The sequence below is a fragment of the Tursiops truncatus genome, chromosome 15 (assembly GCF_011762595.2).
Source record: "Tursiops truncatus isolate mTurTru1 chromosome 15, mTurTru1.mat.Y, whole genome shotgun sequence".
NCBI classification, from domain to species: domain Eukaryota; kingdom Metazoa; phylum Chordata; class Mammalia; order Artiodactyla; family Delphinidae; genus Tursiops; species Tursiops truncatus.
The window spans coordinates 64103278-64125058 of record NC_047048.1 but is presented as its reverse complement, the minus strand read 5'-3'; the positions used below and the strand labels follow the sequence as shown (position 1 = coordinate 64125058).

Below are 21781 nucleotides of genomic sequence, written 5' to 3'. Positions count from 1 at the left end.
TTCCTACAGCAATTGTGAGTGGGTGCTCTGTTTATCACTATTGTCCTAATAATAAAAGTTTAAGATGGTGAACATGTGAATAGTACTTGACAGTGTTCTCACCAGTTGTCTCACCCAGTCCTCCCAGTGACCCTGGGGGGGTGAGATATTGTGTCCTCATCTTGAAGAGAAGGTTACCAAAGCTGAGCTTTAACTTATTTAAGGCCACATATAACTGATAATAAGTTTTCTAACTTATTTCAAACTCAGCATTCCCAAACCTATAACCTATTTAAATTCTCTAGTTGCCAATCCCATAGAGAATGTTGTTGAAATTGTCCCTTATTGACCTGCACATGGTGGGTGCCTGGCACAGAGAATGTGACCAGTTGATATTTGTTGACTGAATGAATATGATTGGCAGGCAAGTGGGAAACAGAGTTCTACTTCCTGGCCTAGTGCTGTCTCTCACAACACCTTAGCTGCTTCCCACCCCCGCCCCCCTGTGTTGGGTGCTGAAGGAAACAAAAACCAGAGGTGAGACGTGAAAGAGTAGCCCAGTACATCGGCTCTTTGTCAGATGCCAGAGGGAGGGACACAGGTGAGTCTGTTAGGACTCAGAGCTTTGGGAGAGCTGTCAGAAAAGCCTTAGAGAAGTTCCTTTAGCATTTGTTGTATAGCTGGTTTGGTGGTGCTGAATTCCAAAATATGGAAGCAGCTCATGCAGCTCAATATCAAAAGAAAACAAAACAACCCAATCCAAAAATGGGCAGAAGACCTAAACAGACATTTCTCCAAAGATATACAGATTGCCAACAAACACATGAAAGGATGCTCAACGTCGCTAATCATTAGAGGAATGCAAATCAAAACTACAATGAGGTATCACCTCACACCAGTCAGAATGGCCATCATCAAAAAAGCTACAAACAATAAATGCTGGAAAGGGTGTGGAGAAATGGGAACCCTCCTGCACTGTTGGTGGGACTGTAAATTGATACAGCCACTATGGAGAACAGTATGGAGGTTCCTAAAAAACTAAAAATAGAACTACCATACGACCCAGCAATCCCACTACTCGGCATATACCCTGAGAAAACCATAATTCAAAAAGAGTCATGTACCACAATGTTCACTGCAGCACTATTTACAATAGCCAGGACATGGAAGCAACCTAAGTGTCCATCGACAGGTGAATGGATGAAGAAGATGTGGCACATATATACAATGCAATATTACTCAGCCATAAAAAGAAACGAAATTGAGTTATTTGTAGTGAGGTGGATGGACCTAGAGTCTTTCATACAGAGTGAAGTAAGTCAGAAAGAGAAAAACAAATACCGTATGCTAACATATATATATGGAATCTTAAAAAAAAAAAATGGTTCTGAAGAACCTAGGGGCAGGACAGGAATGAAGACACAGATGTAGAGAATGGACTTGAGGACACAGGGAGGGGGAAGGGTAAGCTGGGATGAAGTGAGAGAGTGGCATGGACATATATACACTACCAAATGTAAAATAGACAGCTAGTGGGAAGCAGCTGCATAGCACAGGGAGATCAGCTCGGTGCTTTGTGACCGCCTAGAGGGATGGGATAGGGGTGGGAGGGAGACGCAAGAGTGAGGAGATATGGGGATATATGTATATGTATAGCTGATTCACTTTGTTATAAAGCAGAAACTAACGCCATTGTAAAGCAATTATACTCCAAGAAAGATGTTAAAAAAAAAAAAAGGAAGAAAGAAAAGTCTTAGGCAGGAGGGAGGATTCTCCTACATCCAGAAGGCTGGATTGTGTTTGGATGAGTAGCAGAGAGAAATGGGAGCTACACAAAAATGCAACTGGAACAAGTTGGGTGTGTTTGGGGGCCTCAAAGTCTTATTGTTGAGGTGATGTAAACGGAAGAGTCGGCTGGATTGTGGAGAAGCGTGGGTAATCAGCTAAGAAAGATTTACTGTTATGTACGGTGGGCAGAGTATTCAAGACTTACCATGCTGCTGTAATATTTACTTCTGGGTTTTGTCTCCAGCTAGAGTGAGACCAGTGGAAATAAGGAAGTATGTCTGTCTTATGTACTGTAGCTTCTAAGGAGACTAAACCCCTGATGAAGAAGGAAAACTCTAGCAGCAGATGGATTGGAACGTGGAGAGACTGGAAGCAGAGAGACAAGAGGCTATTCAAGTTCAGCCATGTGGTGATAGTGACTTAAATCCAGATACATTCAGTCAGGGAATGAGTGTTTTCACCAGGCCCTATGTTAGGGGCCAGGGATGGAACAGTACCTGAGACAGTTCCCACAGGTTTCGCTCTATTTGGGGATAACAGACACATGAGTAAATAACAGTCACAATGGTGTGGTAAGTGCTTTGGGGTTAGGGGCAGTGTGGACAGTCTTAGAGGAGCAAAAAGGAGCCGGGTTTAAGTCTGGTTGGTTGGGGAAGGCTTATTTAAAGAGGGACTTGGAAGCTGAGACCTGAAGAATGGGTGAGGAGTCAGCTGGGTAAAGGTGGGCGGGGGGGAGGCCGGAAGGTGAGAGAGAACAGGGTGCATTTAGGGATGGGGCGGGGCACTGTGCACAGTGCTGTAAGCCAAGAGCACCAGAGCAGTGGGAGCCCCTGGGGTGTGTAAGCAGGAAAGGGACATAGTCAGGTCGGCGTTCATAAAGTTCACTAGAGTTGAAATTAGAACGGGTAGAGATAAGGATGTTTGGTAGAAATAGAGACGAGTTTGAAAACAAATTGTGTTGACTTGAGGTACGGGTCTTCCGAATATGAGTGTCATGGCAATAGTGTGGCTGCTTTTAATAATAGCTCTATCAAGTCGGATCCAGCGTAGGTCAGCAGAAGAAATGTGATATGGGGCAGGAGATCCGAAAGCTTTAGAAGAGCTAAATGGGCCAACAGGACAGTGAGACAACAGGAGGGAGCTGCTGCCACCTCTAGGGTAGGAGGTGGGAGTCCAGGTGCTGGGCCACCTGCAGAAGCTAGAACCACAGCAGAATCACAGCCACTGTACCCAGCCAGAGGGGTTAGGGGAGAGACACCCTGGCTTCTCTGCCCCCCTCTCTTCCAGCCTCCCACCAGTGCCTCCCATCGGCCAAACCTGACTGGAGGCCAGTAGACACGGGAGCTGGGAAACGTAGTTCACAAGAGCAGCTCCTGTTACACAGCACAGCAGAGGGAGGCGAAGTGTGGATCTGAGAGCAAGTAGGCAAATGAAGGCCACGATATTCTATCACAAGCGTTCTCTTGCTAGTGCAATAAAGGCTCTCACAGATCTGTACCCTCACATAACCTCGAGAATCCATCCACAAGTTCAAGAACGATTCAGGATAGAGTCAGGTGTTAGAGGGCCTAGCTTCTCACACTCTTTGTTTTCAAGTCACTTCACTTTGACACCATCCCTTGTTTTGGGTGGACTCAGTGCTGATGGGGCCAAAGTTATAGCCTTGATTGTGGAGCAAAGCTCAAGTTCTGCAGGCGCATGCTGTCCTTACCCCCTTTGCCGTCTTACAGGCCTGGGACGTTTATTACAGGGGAGACTAGGAAAGAGAGGAGCAGGGGTCCAGTGCAGACCCTCTTTCTCCTGGAAAACCAGGACAGAGTGTGTTCCGTGGAAGTGTGTGAAGGGAGAGGGCCGTAAAACCTAGCCATGTGAAAAGATTAGGTCTGGTGGCTTTTGCTCTGAGGGCTCTTCCCTTGCTAGGACCGTGGCGTTTCTAATTCAGCCCACACACTGAGCAGGTATACAGTCTGGGGTTTCCCAAGAGTAAGTCTGTTCAGAAGCAATCTGTCTGGAGGACAAAGATACGTGTACCTGAGGCCTTCGCAAAAACCATGAAAACTGGCTTTTCTCTATTTCTAGTTTCTCTCTCTTTGACAGGATGGTGATATCGTAGCTCCACTTATAACACCTCGAAAATCGGAGTGGAATTACACAGATTCAGCCCAGAGTCCAGCTCACACCCGAGAAGCATCCAAATGCAGAGCCCAGCTTTTTCGAGATGGTTCAGTGTGAATGTCTGCAATCAGTTGTTTACAAAAAGCCTCTCCGTCCTCCCCCCAACAGAATTAACTTAGGGAATTTGATTACAGAGTTCTACAAATGTATTGACAACTAGTGCTTTTTATTTTATATTTTGAATGTACGCACATGCTAAGTCATTTCTATTTAGAGGAACAGGTATTAGGCAAACTTTATTACATGAGCTATGGAAAGCACTGCCTTGCCTATTTTTAATATTAATCAAAGCCTTTCTTCTTTAGCAGCCAGTTTTCTTAGAATAACCGCTGTTTTATGTACTTTGAACTCTTAGGACATATGATTGTTTTTTAAAAAATTTGGAAATTAGACAAAGGTGCACACTGGAATTTGCATTTGGGATTGTCACGAACAGCCACAGTTAAAAGCAAAACGTAAAATCCTGCGCCCCTGAGGAGGCGCCCATCACCCCAGATTTGAAGAGAGCTCTCCTTGAGTGACTGTAATATTAGTGAAAGGCACCTACCCTCACCCTTTTAGCCCCCTGTCAGCTGCCCTGTGGGATCAACAGTAGATGAGGGCCAGGAGGGGCTCCAGCGTTTTGATGACAGGCCTGACTGATTTGCTGAAAAGATCTGAGGGCTCTGGCCTCCTCTGAAGTGGGGCATAAAACTACCTTATAGGAAACCCCTAGCCCCAGTGGCAGAGGGATCCCCCAAACCAAGCTGTTCTCTGGGTCAGCTGTGGCTCTAGCCCGTGTTGGTTTCTTTCCTGGGTGCTCACTGCCCGAGCCCTGAGGGTTCTGCCATTGCCCAGCCTGGAGAAGGCAGCTTCCCTCCCACCTGCTCTCTGCATCTTGCTTGGGTGCTGATCAGAGGTCATGACAGGAACCGTCCATCCTCAGGGCTCCTCAGAGCTGGGACTTCATTTTTGCTGGTAGCTGCTCGTGCAGAGATGAAGTGATTGCCCAGTGAGCTCCAGGTTCCACTCTGTGTCTCTACACAGTGGTTGAGCAGCGCTCCTGAACTGAGGGCTCTCCTCCCATACGCACATCCCCAGTGCTACAGAAATTCACCAAGAGCAAAGTCTGGAGTTAGAGCCAAAGCTGGTGGCTGCCAGAGGCAGGGCAGTGGGGAGTGTAGTCATGAGCCCCTAACATCTTGTGCTTTGACGCTCCCTTACAAAAGCCTGACACTCCCTGGCAGCCTGGGCCTGGGGAGCCAGCCCTGGCCCTGGGCAAGAGCAAGAGGGAGTGGGGAAGAACTCAGACCAAAGGCCAGCGGATTATCCCCAGGGCCTTAGGAGTGCTGCACCTTCCACTGTGTAACCAGGCTCTCTGCTGTAGACACTAGGGTGACAGGTATTTGGAATGTCTGCCGTTGTGCACTATCACCCCTCCCCCATCCCTCAGTAGATAAAGAGTTGACCCTAATTCATAGAGTAGTTAGAACCCTTCTCCTCTCCCACCACGGTGCTGTGTGGTGGGGATGTGGTCACACATGGGCTCATAGAAGCACAAGGAAAGTGGTCCGTGGTACTGGGTCATGTCCGTTTTAACCAAGGTGCCTCTGAAATGTTCAGCAGGGAGAAGCATCCGTCCCAGACTCCATGTGCCCGGACCCAAGGTCAAGAATGTAATGTTTCTCTGCCAAGATTGTTTTATTTTTGCACCTCCTCCCTTTAAATCATTATTTTACTCTGCAATTTTGTGGTCTCAGTGTTGTATCGTTGTGCTCTCTGAGAAACAACTTGAATCTGTTTTGTTTGCATCTTTTGTTACATACCAGGCAGCTGCACTTTATGCTCTTTGCAACTGTTTTAATTATGGGAACCATGTGCCACTGACAAGGTTAAATTTTTCTTAAGAAACATCTTCACTATTCGTATAAAAACGGAGACTTTAACAGCTTGGCCTCTAGAGTTACTGCGCATTGTCACATTGAGAATGTAAATAGAACTGCAAGTTCAAGTGACTGGTTATTTCATCTGGGTGAGGGAAACAGCTGCAATAAAACGTCATGAATGTATCTCTATCTTGAAACCAACCGTGTCTTCCTTGACGACTTTCTCTCACACTTGTGTGCCCAGTTTTGACCCTTTTGTGCAAAAGAACTGTGTTTGGTCTAGGAATGCGCCCAGATGTTTCTTTATACCTCAGCACTGTGTTGGGTCTTCGAGAGGGGATAATATTAACAAGGCCTATGTTACTTGGTTTTCCTCATTCAGTAATGGCAAGTAATGGCCTGATAAAGAATCTTCTGGAAGGAGACAGGCACTAGCATGGGGAGGGATATGGCTTTCTTTTTTTTTAGTTTTTCTGAGCTCCTGTTTTGCCAGAAAACATATCCTTCCTCCTTTTTAACCTCCCTGAGGTTCCCATCTACAGAATTTCAAATTCTTTACCCAAATATGCATATTGTTCATTTGCTGCTTTCATATTTTCCTCGTGGAATTAAATAAGAGATTTGCAAGCACCCGGTGGCACACTGGTGGCAGACAGAAAGCCCTCAATGTTCTGGGAAAAGAGGGATGCTACTGGAGTCTTTATTAATTTCACTGGTTGAGTCCTGGTGTCTGTGGCTTGACAATATTCTTTAAGTTAGAATAATGTCCAACACATATAGAGTAGAATCCCATTTTGTAAGATATATATGTATATATATCCTTGGAAAATTGTCTGGAAGGATATACATGAAATGTTAGTGTTTTGGGGGGTGGTTGAATTTTAGGCAACTTTAATTCTTTTATATCTTCTGGTTTTTCTACAATAAACATGTATTAACTGTATACTCTCTAAAAAGATCATTTTCCTGAGGGACTTTGTGCTGCTCGGGTGAGGTATAAGTGCTTTCACTCCTTCAAAGTCCCCTCTCCAGGAAACATGGGCTGTGCTCATGCCTGTCTTGGTCCTCTGGCGACGGGAGGCTGGCTCGGAGCCACAGTCCACACTGGGACACTTCGCCATCTGTGTTTCGGACAGAATGGACTGCCCAGGGTGACGGAGGCCTCGTCAGCATCCGGGGGCAGATCCAAGCCCCTGTTGCCCCAGGAAGCTGCCCACCGGGGCATCAGCTCAGGACCCAGGCCTCTAGCTCCTTGATGCAGAACTGCTCCTGCTGGGCCAGCACCTCGTTGTTGAAGGTTGCACAGGGGTGGCTCCCCCCGTGATACAAGTCTCCATCCAACCACAGCCCAAAGTGTCCACTAAAGAGAGAGGAGAGTCTTGGCATCGCTCCCTCCTGGGTGCTGACACCTTTCGGACCTGCACCAGCGGTGCTTGGCTACACCGCGACCGCAGCCTCACTTCACCTTTGTCTCAGCTCCCCTTAAACCAATTTATCCTGATTGTTAGGGGCTCGCATGTTGTTCCCCACAGGGTTTGGAGCGTTTTTTGTTTTTTTTTACAGTTCAATGATTTTGATAAATATATGCAGTGGTGCAACCATCACCACAATCCAGTTTTAGAACATTCAGAACGTTAAAGATGGCAATGCTTAACCAAAGGAGGGACTCGCGCAAGCGCGGAGTCTGAGCCCAAAACACGTCAGAGGGCATCCATTCTAATCCCCTCGTTTGACAGCAAACCTAGGCTGGAGCTGGGAAGTGGCTTACTGCAAATCAGCCATGGCTGGTGCATTCTGTGTCAATCTGCCTCTCAGTGGAGGCTTTTCGGGCAGTTGGGAGAGCAAAGAACTTGCCTGGTACTAAGCAAGCAATGCTTTCATCTGTATCCTCAGGATAAGAGTTATTCTGCCTGAACTTGCAGGTCATACCAGAGGCGAGACTAACCTTGTCTTCCTAACGCACTCCATCTCCCACCCCCAAGAGGCGCGCGCGCACACGTACACACGCACGCACGCACGCACGCATGCCGGGTTCCAGGCAGATGCCTGCCTTCCTCCAGTGAGTTATGTTCCTAGTCATGGAGCTGACAGGTAAATCTGAGGCTTGCCCATCCCTTGAATCTAGCCTCATCCAACCATAGGGAATGCTGTTTCCAAAGTGACAGCCTAAGCTGTCACCAACGTAACACTTCGGGGGAGAGTTCACGCCACCCTCTCCTCTCAATATTGACTTAGAGCAGGGTTTAGGGGATTGGCTAGTGGACTGAGCAGGAGCTGCTGAAGGGAGAGGCTTGAAGGTTAACCAGCAGCCTCCCCATCTTGTCTGGGGCAGCCTAGCTCAGCATTTCCGGACGGGAGAAGGGATCCGAGCACAGACCACCCCGACACTCGAGACTCGGGGAGGACTGAGACACGCACCTGCCACAGCCCATCATCAGTGAATCCAAGTCTCCTTTCACGAAGAAAGAGTTGTTTCCTGTCCACTTGAAGACCTGTGATGATAGGAGAAACCTGCGGTTACTGGGTGAGTCCTGCCCTTGCACTTTGACTCTACACCACTGGGCGGCAGTGTTGTGGAGGAAACAGAACCTCCAGGCCCCAACGAAGGCGCAGGAACTACTCTGGTCTCCAGTCTCCCTGGAGTTCATCTCCTCTTGCCCTCCAGTCTGAATTCCCACAGCCCCAAAGCCCTTCTGTTCTAGGAATAGACCCGAACCCTCTGAGGCTTCCTGCGTCCAAAGCTGGAGAGAGGAGGCGGAAAGTCCAGGTCAGGAGCGGGGCCCTGATTCTACCCTTACTAACTGTTTCCTCCCCTCGCTGGAGGCAACACCAAGCCTGCACACTCCCCAGTGCTGCCTCACACCCAGTTCCTCAGCAAGTATTGTGGGCCCCACCCCAAAGAGACACCCTGACTACCACCATTTCTGTCCCATCCGTCCCCGCCAGTCACTCCTCCCTGGATCACAGCCTCCTAATGGGTCTCAGCTTCCACTGTCTCCTGCCCAGAGCCCATGTCCGCACTGCGGTCAGTGACCTATTCAAAATCCAATCGGATATTAGCCCTCCTCTGCTAAAGCCCTCCAATGGCCCTGGAAATAAAATCCAACCGCTGACAACAGCCGAAAGCCCAGCCTGCTGTGCCCCCGATTTCTCTCCGACCTCTTTTCCCCCTTAACAACTGCACTTCATCTACCCTGGCCCTTCTGTCCCTGGGACACTTGAGGCTATTGCTGCTCTAGGATCTTCATGCTTGCTGACCCCTCTGCCCAGGATGCTCTTCCCCCAGATCCTCAAATGGCCCACTTCTCATCTTTCAGCCCAAATGTCATCCCAGAGGAACTGAAAGTAGCCCTTCCTCCCAGGCCCTGTTCATGTGGCAATATGCCACTGCCTGCCCAGCTAACAGGTAAGCTCTGTGACGGCTGCCTTGATTCCGGCAGTATTCCTGAGACATGGTATAGATGTTTGTTGAATAAACAAATTATTCAAGGGTCAATTTAGCTAATAAAAAGATTTTTAAAAGGCTGCAAAAGTATAGCATATTATTGCCTGTAATTAGTTGCCAAAAATGCTCTGAGCAACCAAAGGGTGTTAAGCAAGAAAATGGACTCATGAAAGATAAGCCCTGGGCTCAGAACAGGTGAGATAATATTAACAAGTGGCCACGAGAAGACAGAACCATTCAGCTCCTCCTCCACTTTCCTCAAGGAACATGACCTTCAGACTTGAAGGAGGAAGATAAACATTGCTACAGAAAAAGTTAAGGCCACGTTCATGGTGCTTCTTGGAAGAGCAGTAAAGGAACGGCTGGGAATTCATGCAGAACACAAGAAGTGCCAGAAGACCAAAGACGGGCAAAAATTAACCAATTTTTGAAAGGATGAGATTCCATAACAGTATCCTGGGAAGACTATAGTGATCCCCTGAAAACAATCATAAGCTCCTTTGAAGAACTTTTTTGGCACTTAGCACCAGGCACTGTTTAGTCACTGGAGAGAACAGCAAACATAACAGACAAAAACTCCTGCCTCCTGGAATTCCCACTCTAGCGGCAGGAGGCGGGTAAATCAGTAAAATAAATGGTATATTAGGTGGCGACAAAAGCTAAGGGGAAAGAAGTAGAGAAGGGCAATAAGAATTTCTAGGGGCTGGAGTGTTACAAATTTAAAGCAGGCGGCCAGGGAGGGCCTTGCCGAGAGGGTGACATCTGAGCAGCATCCTGAAGGGAGTGAGAACCGACCCACATGGAGATCCTGTGGAGGGCACACTAGGTAGAGCAGTGTGTGCAAAGGCCCTGAGGTAGGAACAGGCCTGCCTGCTTAAGAACAAACCGACAGGGCTTCCCTGGTGGCGCAGTGGTTGAGAGTCTGCCTGCCGATGCAGGGGACACAGGTTTGTGCCCCGGTCCGGGAAGATCCCACATGCCGTGGAGCGACTGGGTCTGTGAGCCATGGCCACTGAGCCTGCGCGTCCAGAGCCTGTGCTCCGCAACGGGAGAGGCCACAACAGTGAGAGGCCCGCGTACCGCAAAAAAAAAAAAAAAAAAAAAAAAGAACAAACCGACAGGTTTGTGTGGCTACAGCGGAGTGCAGGAGAGGGAAAGTAGCAAGAAATGACATCAGAGAGAGGCCAAGAGACGTAGGGACTTGTAGGTTATTGTGAAGACTTTGACTTTTCTCTGAGGGAGAAAGGAAGCCATCGGCAGCTTGGAGCCCAGGAGTGATGTGCCCTGACTTACCTTTTAAAAGGCTCACTCCAGGTACTGTGATGACTGAAGGTGGAAGCATTAGGAGGCTATAGCAGGAACACAGGCAAGTAATGATGGTGGCTTGAACCAGGGTGACAGCAAAGGACATGGTGAGAAGTGGTGGATTCTGGATAGCGATAGAAAGAGAAGGAAGAGCCATCAGGATTCGTTGACAGCTCAGATGTAGGGTGTGAAAGAGGCATTAAGAAGGGCTCCAAAATTTTTGGTCTCGACGGCAGAAAAGATAGAGGTGCCGTTAACTTTGTCAGGGAAGATGGCAGGGGGAACTGATTTTCTGGGAGAAAGTCAGGAGCTCAGCTTTGAACATGTGAGGCTTGAAATGCCATTTAGATCCAACTGGAGACACTGGGTAATGGTTGGATGTATGTGAGTGTGGAGTCCGGGGGAGAGGCCATCAGCACCTGGATGACATGGAAAGCTGTGAGAATGGACGAGACCTCGAAGGAAAGAGGATAGTCAGAGAAGAGATGACAACCAAAACCTGAGCTTGAGGACCCCATGATGTTAAAAGGTTGGGGAGATGAGGAGGAACCAGCAAAGGATTCTGCCACGGAACTGTCGGAGCAGTAGGAGGAACCTTGTACAACTTGAGGATTCTAGTAGGTGAACCCTGGAAGGCCAGCGGTGGGGACTAATACCCAGCATGGGTTTATTGTAAACAACTGTCCCCTCTCCTCTTCTCTGATAAGATTTCCAGGCTGGCGATGGAGGCAACACAGCAGATATGGTGTGTTTTGCCTTCGGCAAGGCAGTCAGTCCAAGCTTGTGACCTCCTTGTCATGCAACCAGATGCCTATGTTGTTGCATGTATCTGTAGGTGTCTTGCTCTGTGCATGGGACAGGGGTTTCTAATGGCAAACCAATGCACCTGCAACTAGTGCTTCATCTATTTTGTGTTTCCACTCCATTCAACTCCCTTTTCCCTGTCTACCTCTAGTAAAGCAGCTTGGCAAAACCCCAGTCGTGGTTGAACCCTCCCATCGCGCTCTCCATGCTTGAACCTGAGGAGCTGAATTTTGCTAGAGAAGAGCACACACCGAAGTAAGTGGCCTTTGCATTCGCAGTCTCGGACCTCCAGTCAGCCCTGCCTAGCTGCCCTTCTGTTTCTCCAGTTTTCTCCAGCAGCTTCCCTTTCTATTCCTGCCATACCTCCTCTCCCCTCAACCTTCACACCCTCCTCTCCATCTTCACCCTTAGCTGATGCCCTTACCCGACACTGCCTAAGAAAATATAAGCCACTGGGCATGTCTGTCTTCATCTTCCTACCCCCACACCCACAGGGCTACCTGCACTTGGACCAGTTTTGTCTTTCCAGCCTGTATCTGCTGAGCGACACACCTCCTCTCAAGCCAGTCAGTGGTTGCCAGGAACTGAGCACTTTTTAAATGAAGGGGGATGCTCTGCCTGCCACTGCCCTGCTGTACTCCCTCTGTGGAAAGATGGAAGGACACCAGGCACCCAGCACGGGGGATGGAGCTGGGGGCCACTGGGACCCCGGGTTCTTTGTCCTGCCATAGATCCCACTCCCCGCCTGGAAGGTTAAGAACATCACCTTCAGCTGTGGAGAGAAGGAGAAGAGGAACGTCTCGCCAGTACCGTAGAAGCCTTTGCTGAGTCGAATAGCCGAGGAGGAGAAGGCCCCAAACATCTGGAAAGAAGAATTTGCAGTTTGCCGCTGGAAGGGAGCTGGAGGTCCACTGGCAGCACCACCCTTCAGGCTTGGTAACATAGGCCCATCCTAGAGAGGCTCCTGGGGAGCCTGGGGCAGAGCTGGGGGATGGAGAGGCCCTCGGGGGCCCATCGACATGCATCCCTTCCACTAACACTCCCCGCACGGCTCACCTGGCCATCCTGGTCCCTCAGCACCAGCAGCACCGGCCCGCTGTGGCCCTCCATCTGCCTGTACAGGCTCCGCAGACTGAAGCCGTCCCTCGACGTGCGAAAGGCCAGACTCCAGGAGTGTCCAGCGACTCTCGGGGGGAGGTGGAGGCTGATCTAAGGGACAGGACTGGAGGTGAGTGAGGGTTCCCGGTCCTCCCACCCTCCTCGCCCCATATCCTTCGGGTCCCAGGAGGACTGAGGTTGAACAGCCACCGCTCACCCAAGCACGGTGCTTTGCAGGTTACAGGGTACTTTACTGTTTCCAGGGGACTTTCACGCCAATTAGCAGGAACCCTCAGAGAGAGGGATTAGTGTTCCCATTATATAGATGAGGAAGCTGAGGCTCAGGGAGGTGAAGCAACCTGCCTGAAGCCCACATGGGGAGTAAGTGGCAGAGCCAGGATTTGAACCCAGGTCAGAGGGGTCACCTTGGCCCCCAGCAGCCAGAGAATAGATGAGACGCTGAACCCTTCCTCCTAATCCCCGCATCTCATCCTCCCACCCCCACCCCAGCTTTGGCGTCAGTTCCCAAGGACTAGATTAGTTCACTATATCCTTAACCTCCTGGCCCAGGGAAGAAGGCGGTGCTAGGATTACTGGATCATTTTACAAGAAAGGAAGAAAAGCCCAGAGAGGAGAAGTGATTTGCCCAAGGTGACACAGTGAGCAGAGGACAGAGCAGGAGTGACCCTGGGTGTCCTTGGGCCTAGCTTGGGTGGGGCAGGAGGGTGGGACCCTCAGGCTCAGGGCTGAAATCTTTGTACCACGGACTGTGCCCGAACCTGCCTCATCTCCGAGGCTCCCAGAACCTGGCTGGCTTCTGCCAGCTGGGGCTCCACTGGATCTTCCGGAGCACGAGCTGGGGCTGGGGCTGTCTCCTCCTCCTTTTCCTCACCCTCCTCCCCAGACAGAGCGTCCTCCACCTGGCTGGGCTGTGAAGACACAAAGAGGCCTGGTGAGTGGAGGGACAAGGAGACACCAGCCTCCACATGTCCTCGGCCACCTCATCACCCCGGCCCAGGCCCCTGCAGCCACGAGCGCAGCCAGAGGAAGCAAGTGTCAGCGACAGACCAGGCCCTGCCCCCGCCTCCAGCCAGCTCCCTCCCTGGCCCCTGCCAGCCATGCCCATCCGATGTGGCCGTAGGCCCTGCAGCTTGTCTGCCTGGTTTCTCTGGATCCGGAGTGGATGCCAGGGATTGCGTTCTAAGCCTGTGGGCAGGAGAGAAGGGCAGATGACAGCCCAGCTCTGGGAGCCGCAGCTGTGCCTTTGTACGTGAAATAACGATAATAATAATAACAACAACAGTAGTGGCTGACGTATACAGCACACACTTGACTAGGCCTGTGTGAAATGCTTGCTGTGCGTGGTCTCTCTGAATTTTCCCAAGAATTCTAAGAAGAATGTGCTGCTTTTTTTTCCCTTTTGGCCACGTACTCTGTGGCTTGTGGGATCTCAGTTCCCTGACCAGGGATTGAACCCGGGCCGCAGCAGTGACAGCGCCGAGTCCCAGCCACTGGAGTGCCAGGGAACTCCCGAGAATGTGCTTCTTGCTACGCCCATTTTACAAAGGAAGAAAGAAGGCCCTTTCAGCCAGTGAAACAACGCATGTAGTCATAGGTGAGACAGTGTGCAGGTTAGCAGATTCATATAAAATGCACATTTGTCTGTGTGTGATGTGTTGGCTTAAAACAGAGTTGTGTAGGCAAATCAGTGTGAGAAGGTATTGAGTGCAACTTTGTGTGTTACCTGTCAATGTGTTTGTGAGTGTGAGTTGGGATTGTGTAAATATATGTGTGTGTCAGTGGGCATGTATGGTGGTGTCTTCATTCATTCATTCACTCCATTGAGTACCAGAGTGTGTGTGTGTGTGTGTGTGTGTGTGTGTGTGTGTGTGTGTGTGTATGCACGCCTGCACACAATGACTTCGGGGCTTTTCATCAGGAGAGACTTCCTCAAGGACTTCCCTGCTGGCGCAGTGGTTAAGAATCCACCTGCCAATGCAGGGGACATGGGTTCAAGCCCTGGTCCAGGAAGATCCCACATGCCGCGGAGCAACTAAGCCCGTGTGCTGCAACTACTGAGCCTGTGATCTAGAGCCCACGAGCCACAACTACTGAAGCCCACGCACCACAACTACGGAGCCCGCGTGCCTAGAGCCCGCGCTCCGCAACAGAAGCCACCGCAGTGAGAAGCCCGCGAAGCCACCGCAGTGAGAAGCCTGCGCACCGCAATGAAGAGTAGCCCCTGCTCACCGCAACTAGAGAAAGCCCACACGTAGCAACAAAAACCCAACGTAGCCAAAAATTAATTAATTAATGAATTAATTTTAAAAAACAGCAGCGGGTACTCCATTAAAGGAAAAAAAAAAAAAGACAGACTTCCTCGAGAAGGAGAGAAGGACAGGAAACTGCTTTCCTATTCCCCAGGTTCAGGCCTAGGGAGGGCGTCCTAGCTGTGCGGGCTTCTGGATAGAGCTCCATCTGGCACCCACTCCGGGGAGGAAGGGATGAAGACAGTGGTCTGTGCTTCCTGAGGGTCTTGGGACCATGGGGCTGGGCACTAATGCCCCACGTTCCTGAGCCCTTGCTCTGAACCCTGGGCCAGCTGAGGAGGGGCTTGGAAGGGGGACACCAGCCTGTATCCAATCCTGGCCCAGACCCCCTCTTCCCCGCCTTTCCTGACCAACCCCCAGCCCAAGCTGGCCCCTTACCAGCCGAGTGTAACGCCAGCGGAGACCTTTCATGCTTCTGTCCGAGCCCAGCTGAGGGCAGTAAGCAAGCCCTCAGCCTTCCTGAGGGAGGCAGCACCGCTTGGTGAGGCCTAAAGATGAGAGGGAGAAACCTGGGGCACACCCGGCTGGCTCCACGCCCATCCGCCTACCCTTTGCTCCCTCTCATCTGTCATTCACCTGTCATTCCCGGGCCAGTATGTCACTGGGTGGGTCTGTGAGGTCAGCTACGCTGGGCATTCAAGGCCGCACTTGTAGTTAGCAATTAACACGTTAGCCGTAGATGCTAGCTGTGATTCCCTTCTACCTCCTTGTCCTTCTGGCAGCCTGGCCCATGGACTGTAGCCTTTGGGCAGATGCCTGAGCCCCCAGACTGGGGGTCTGGGGCCTCTGGTTCCCTGTATGACCTTGCATAAGTCCCTTGCACCCCTGGGTTTCCCCACATGTAACTGGGTTTCCCCACATGTAACATGTAGCACTGTTACATGTTTCCCCACGTGTAACATATTACACTGTTTCCCCTCTGGTTTCTCTGAGACCAGATTATTTCAGAGGCCCTCACAAGACTGACAGCCTGCAATTCAGTTTCCTCTCAAAGCTTGAAAGGGGCCAAGCTAGACCAAAAGAACAGATATTGAAAACAAAAAAAGTCATTTTTCTAATTAAAAAAGCAATACATGTTTACTGTAGAAAATTTGAGGAATTTAGAAAAGAATAAAGAAAAATACAAAAATATTCATAATTCCACCTCTCAGAGATAAACTCTCAACCCCAAGGGTATTTTTTCCCGTCTTTTATATTTATTTCATATACAAGTATATACACACATTTATAAATACATCATACTGTGTATCGTTTTATAAAGTGCTTTTTCAAACTTAACAAATGAAAAATTTCCAGTTACATGCAGTACCCTTTGAACACATGATTTTTAATGGCTGCTTATTATTTCGTCACAGGATGTACATCATTTCTCAAATGTCTGACATTTTGTTTGCTTCTAATTTTCTGTGATTATAAGCAAAACTGTAATGAACCTCCTTATTCATAAATCTGATGATATCCTTTATGATAAATTTCAAAAGTTGAATAATGGATCAAAGGGCATCCCCATATTCTTTTTTTTTTTTTCCCCACACACCACGCAGCATGTGGGATCTTAGTTCCCCGACCAGGGATCGAAACTGCGCCCTCTGTACTGGAAGCACGGAGTCCCAACCACTGGACCACCAGGGCAGTCCCCATTCACACATTATTGATAAATGTTCCAACAGGGCTTCTCAGTGCTTAAGGCTGACCCATGTCCAGATATCTTTCCGGAATCTCAGGACAATATCGTTCTGATCATCATGTTTTACACCCTTAAACTGCAGATAAGGAAACTGCCACTCAGAAAGTAGAAGGGACTAACCACAGCCACATGATAGAATAGCACAGTCATTAGGAGCACAGACTCTGGAGTCAGGGAGTTTAAATCCTGGTTTTTGCCACTTCCTTGCTGTGTGACGTTGGGCAAGTTACTTAACATCTTTGTGCTTCAGTCTCCCTATCTGTAAAATACTAATACCTATCTACCCGATGGGGCTGCTGTAAGAGTAAATGAAGATAATGCCTGAAGAACTAGGATGCTGAGCCAGGCCTCCATCATCCTGTTCACAGTTCCTGGTGTTTGCTGAGCACTGGACAAATGACAGTGCTATGGCTATCCCCCGACATTGCCCCTTTGCGAGATTCAGGGCTCACGTCCCGGGCAAATGGCCACTCAGTCTCCACCCGGGCACCTCTGGGGCAGAGAGTCACTCAGTCACTTGCGGGGGTGAGTAGCTCAGTGGAGAAGGGAAAGGCAGGAACCGTGGAAGAGTGTACTCACCCTGCCGATTCTCAGCCTCAGGTGACCTCCTCCAGCCTGTCCAGCCCGATGGCTTCCCTAGTGCCTCTGCTGGATCCCACAGAGAAGGGGCCACTTCCAGAACTGACCCTGTCCACCTGGCGGTCTGTACAAAGCAGTTTTAGCTCTGCACCCTGGTCCCCCAGCGGGCAGCTGGCACCTCTGCCCCAGCCGGGCTCCAGCCCTCCTCCCAGCTCTTATACCTGCCCAGAGGGTGGCAGGCCTTGGCCCCGAGCCTGCTCCGGTTCCAGCTGGAAAGGCCTGGCAGTCATTGTCGTCCATCAGAAACTCAAATCCCACAAACAAGACCTTGTCACCTCAGGCCCCCAGTTCTGCCACCACCAGCCCAAAGAGGTGGGGTTTACTCAGCTCCTTGTCTCTAACCTGGAGCCTCTCACCCACAGCTACTAGGTGCCACGTGGTGCCTGAAGCCCATCACATAAGGCGCTTCCTTAAGGGGTGCAAGTGTCCAGGAAAGGGTCCTTCCGTGGGGTCCCCACCAATCACCCTGTGCTGCAGGGGAGGCCCGGGGCTGGGGGGTGAGAAGAGGCAGCCTTGCTGGTTTCCCACTCTCACACGGGATGCCGATTCTTTTCTCACTGGCCTGTCGTGCCGTGGGGTGAGGTCATGTCCAGGAAGCCCAGCGTCTGGCATACAGTAGGCACACTGTCAGTGGGGCACTTCTCTATCCCTGGCTCATAAGGGGACTTAAGTGAACGCTGTTGTTGAAACACAGAACCTCAAATTTGGAAGGGGCTTCAGCCAGTCCCAGAACTAGCGGCCTCCACCCAGGGCAGGAACTCCTGAAAAATTATGTCCACCAAGGGTCCCCCAGCGTGTTGGGTGGGTAAGCCCACTCTCTCGGGTGGCTTACTCCAGCTTCACAGACCTGAAAGAGACCCCCTCCTGCTGGCTTTGGTGGAAAAGACTCGGGTCCCCAGATCCTCTCCCCATGACCAGGTCTCCTGGGGCAATGCCCGCTCCGGGAAGGTGGGATACCAAAAGGACTTGTATTATGGGGAAAACATTCAAGTGAGGAGCCCTGTTGCTACCTCAAACATGGCTGTTGCTATATGTGTTTGAGCTGTCAACAGCTCGGGGGTCACACGTCTGGCCTTCCCTTCTCTCAGGGCCCCTCTCCCAAATCTATTTCCTCCACACTCAATTCCCGAACCTTTGGGCACTTTGGGAGGCCAGTGAGGTGTGCCCTGCTGTCCCATTCTTCATCCTCAAGTCTAGGAATGTGACCTGGCAGGAAAGCCAGTTGCCATGTAATTGGTCCCTAAAAAGCTTCCACGATGAGATTCTAGGCACCAGCGTGTTGAATGTCCCAGCTCTGCCTTGCAGCCTGTCTTGTCCTTTCTCCACCAGACCACAGGCCGCCTCTCTGAGAACTGCAACAGTCAGAGCCAGGAAACAATTTCCATGTCCAGTAAAAGGGGAAAAGTTTAAGCGACCCATGGAATATCCCCTCTGTGGATCGTTTCTAAGTATTAAAAGTGATGTTTGCCAAGAGTTCATAAATGCACGGGGAAATGCTTCTGCTACTCTGTAAAGTGAAAAAAGCTGGATATAAAACTGGATAGGCGGCACAGTTTCAGCTCTGTGCTTTGCTGAGTCGACTGGCTTCACTCTGATCCTCGGATGGGTGCATGACATACCCCTTCACACATCCTGAGAGGTCTGATTTCTTCTCTGGCCGCTGTGACAGACGGTCTTTGCCCTCCTCACACAAGCTCCACTCCTTCGGCTGCTGACTCAGCCGGCAACTTTATTCTTCACCGAGAAAACAGAAGCCATCAGTCACTCCCTCACCTTCCCGACAGACCCACCTGCATCTCACCCATCTCTTCCGCCTTCCCTCCAGGACAACGGAGGAAGGGCCCCTGCTGCTTTCGAAAGCCAGTCCCCTGGGCCTCCCTGGCTCTGTCGCGCTCCGCTTCTCCTGCCCGGCTTCTCTCGGCCTCACCCATCTCTCGCCTGCCCCTCTCGACACAACCGTCCCCGCCACGACTGCTCTATCCTCTTCTCCCTACACTCCACCTCTACCTCTTCTTCGCTCTTCAACCCCCTGCCTTTGGCATCTGTCCCTACCACGCCTGCTCTTGCAAGGTCCCCAGCAGCTTCCGTGTCGCCCTAGGAAGGGGACACTGCTCTCATCTTCCTTCAGCTCCTATGCCGCTTGACAGAGCGATTCTCCCAGACAACAGGCTGTCTTCATTTCCCTCCGCCCTCCTCGGCCACTCCCTCTCTGTCTTTTGTGGCTGGCTTCTCCTCTCTTAACCACTTTCTAGAACCAGGAATTCCCCCCCAACCCTTTTTTTTTTTCAATTTTCTACTTTATGAAAGAAATAATACATGGATACAGTTTTATTTAATAAGATTCAAACAATTCATGATAGATGTTTTGGGAGCAATTATTAAAGGCCCTCTTCATCTGTCCTCTCCCAATCTCATCCACTCCTAGAGGTAACAACTATCAATCTTTTTTTTTTTAATTTTTAAATTTTATTTTATTTTTTAAATTGAAGTATACTTGATTACAACATTATATAAGTTACAGGTGTACAGAATAGTGATTCACAATTTTTAAAGGTTATACTCCATTTATAGTTATTATAAAATATTGGCTATAGCGGAGCGGCTGGGCCCGTGAGCCATGGCCGCTGAGCCTGCGCGTCCAGAGCCTGTGCTCTGCAATGGGAGAGGCCACAGCAGTGAGAGGCCCGCGTACCGCAAAAAAAAAAAAAAAAAAAATTGGCTATATTCCCTCTATTGTACAATATGTCCTTGTAGCTTATTTTACACAGAATAGTTTGTACCCCATACTCCCCTACCCCTATGTTGCCCCTCCCTCCTTCCCTCTCCCCACTGGTAACCACTAGTTTGTTCCCTGTATCTGTGATAGAACCAGAAATTCTTTATTTTATTTTATTTATTTTCAATATTTTATTTTATTTTATTATACAGCAGGTTCTTATTAGTTATCTATTTTATATATATTAGTGTATATATGTCAATCCCAATCTCCCAATTCATCCCACCACCACCCCCCTGCCTGCTTTCCCCGCTTGGTGTCCATACATTTGTTCTCTACATCTGTGTCTCTATTTCTGCCTTGCAAACCGGTTCATCTGTACCATTTTTCTAGATCCCACGTATATGTGTTAAGATACAATATTTGTTTTTCTCTTTCTGACTTACTTCACTCTGTATGACAGGCTCTAGGTCCATCCATGTCTCTACAAATGTAGAACCAGGAATTCTTAACTTCCTGGTTTTTCTTCTCTCTGTAGACCCTTTCTCTATGTGACCCTATCTGGTCTCATGGATTTAAATATTGTCTAAATGCGGATGACTCTTCATGACTCCGGACTAACTGCTACCCTGGGCTCCACACTCATAGGTCTCTTGCCTATATGACTTGGATGTCTCCACAGACATCTCAAACTGATAGGGTCCAGAAAGAACTCTCCATTTCCCCCTCTAAACCTGGTCTCTCTACCCCCGACCACATTTAAGCTGTTTTCCCTGTCTTGTTAAATGACACTGTCACTCATCCTGTAACGAAAGCCAGTAACCTGGGAGTTGAACTTGACTTCATTTCTCTGATTCCTCACCTCCAACCAAGGGTGTCTAACTCTTCAAAGCTCCAGAACAGATTTCAAAACTACCCCTCTTCTTCCCTCTCTACTGCCTCCACCCTCATCCAAGCCACCGTTACCTCTCAGAGGCTGGTTCAATAGGCCCTTTACCCATCTTCTAGCATCTTCTTGCCATCAGCTAGAGTGATCTATTTAAAACACAAATTAGATTACATCTCACCCCTGCTTACTCCAAAGTCCCCGGTGGCTTGTCACTGCATCAACAATAAAGCCCCGGGCTTCCCTGGTGGCGCAGTGGTTAAGAATCTGCCTGCCAATGCAGGGGACATGGGTTCGAGCCCTGGTCCAGGAAGATCCCACATGCCACAGAGCAACTAAGCCCATGAGCCACAACTACTGAGCCCATGTGCCACAACTACTGAAGCCCGTGCACCTAGATCCCGTGCTCCGCAAGAGGAGAAGACACCGCAATGAGAAGCCCGCACGCTGCAATGAAGAGTAGCCCCCGCTTACTGCAACTAGAGAAAGCTGCACAGCAACGAAACCTCAATGGAGCCAAAAATAAACAAAAATTTAAAATATATATATATAAAAGATATTTTAAAAACAAACAAACAATAAAGCCCTGCCCAGGGCTGCTGAGGCTCCCGCTGTCCAGTCCTGCTCTGTTTTGTCCTTCCTCTATCACCCATCAAGTGCCAGTCATTCTGACCTTCTTACTTCCTTGAACATCTATCAAGCTTATTCCTCCTTCAGCCTTCGCCCTTGCTGTTCTCTCTGCCTGGAATTCTCTTATTCTGGCTCTTTGAATAACTCAGTTTAAAGGTCACCTCCTAAGAGAGGCCTCCCTGACTACCCTATTTAAAGCAGGTTCTGGGACTTCCCTGGTGGCCCAGTGGTTAAGAATCCATGCTTCCACTGCAGAGGACATGGGTTCAAACCCTGGTCAGGGAACTAAGATCCTTCCCGCATGCTACGTGGTACGGCCAAAAACAACAACAACAACAAAAGCAGGTTTCCCTACTAATTCTTCTAATTCTCCTTCAGCCAGTGGTTTGTATAAGGAATATAACCTTTATTTTTTTAAAAAATCACCTCCTCTT

At 49.5% G+C, this 21781-nt stretch overlaps 2 protein-coding genes across 6 annotated transcripts in view; one reads left to right on the top strand and one right to left on the bottom strand.

Moving 5' to 3' along the window:
* The window catches only part of SAMHD1 (SAM and HD domain containing deoxynucleoside triphosphate triphosphohydrolase 1), a 63110-nt gene extending 57114 nt beyond the window's left edge, over positions 1-5996 (top strand). For 4 of the 5 annotated variants that reach the window (XM_073792974.1, XM_073792975.1, XM_019950794.3 and 1 more), the window contains one exon: positions 3865-5996. In XM_073792974.1, coding sequence (XP_073649075.1) covers positions 3865-3999 — 135 coding nt within the window. In that variant the 3' untranslated portion in view covers positions 4000-5996. Of the gene's footprint in view, positions 1-2063 lie in introns of all 5 variants that reach the window. The other variant, XM_019950793.3, reaches the window with a different exon arrangement.
* Positions 5997-6260: 264 nt separating this feature from the next.
* On the bottom strand, positions 6261-19046 carry TLDC2 (TBC/LysM-associated domain containing 2). The gene is made up of 7 exons (XM_073793305.1): positions 18889-19046; positions 15168-15277; positions 13239-13459; positions 12418-12570; positions 12128-12223; positions 8226-8299; positions 6261-7167 (listed from the first exon to the last, which is right to left on the bottom strand). Exons 1-7 carry the CDS (start codon positions 19044-19046, stop codon positions 7032-7034), a joined length of 948 nt encoding a protein of 315 aa, XP_073649406.1. The 3' UTR covers positions 6261-7031.
* Positions 19047-21781: the final 2735 nt, after the last annotated feature.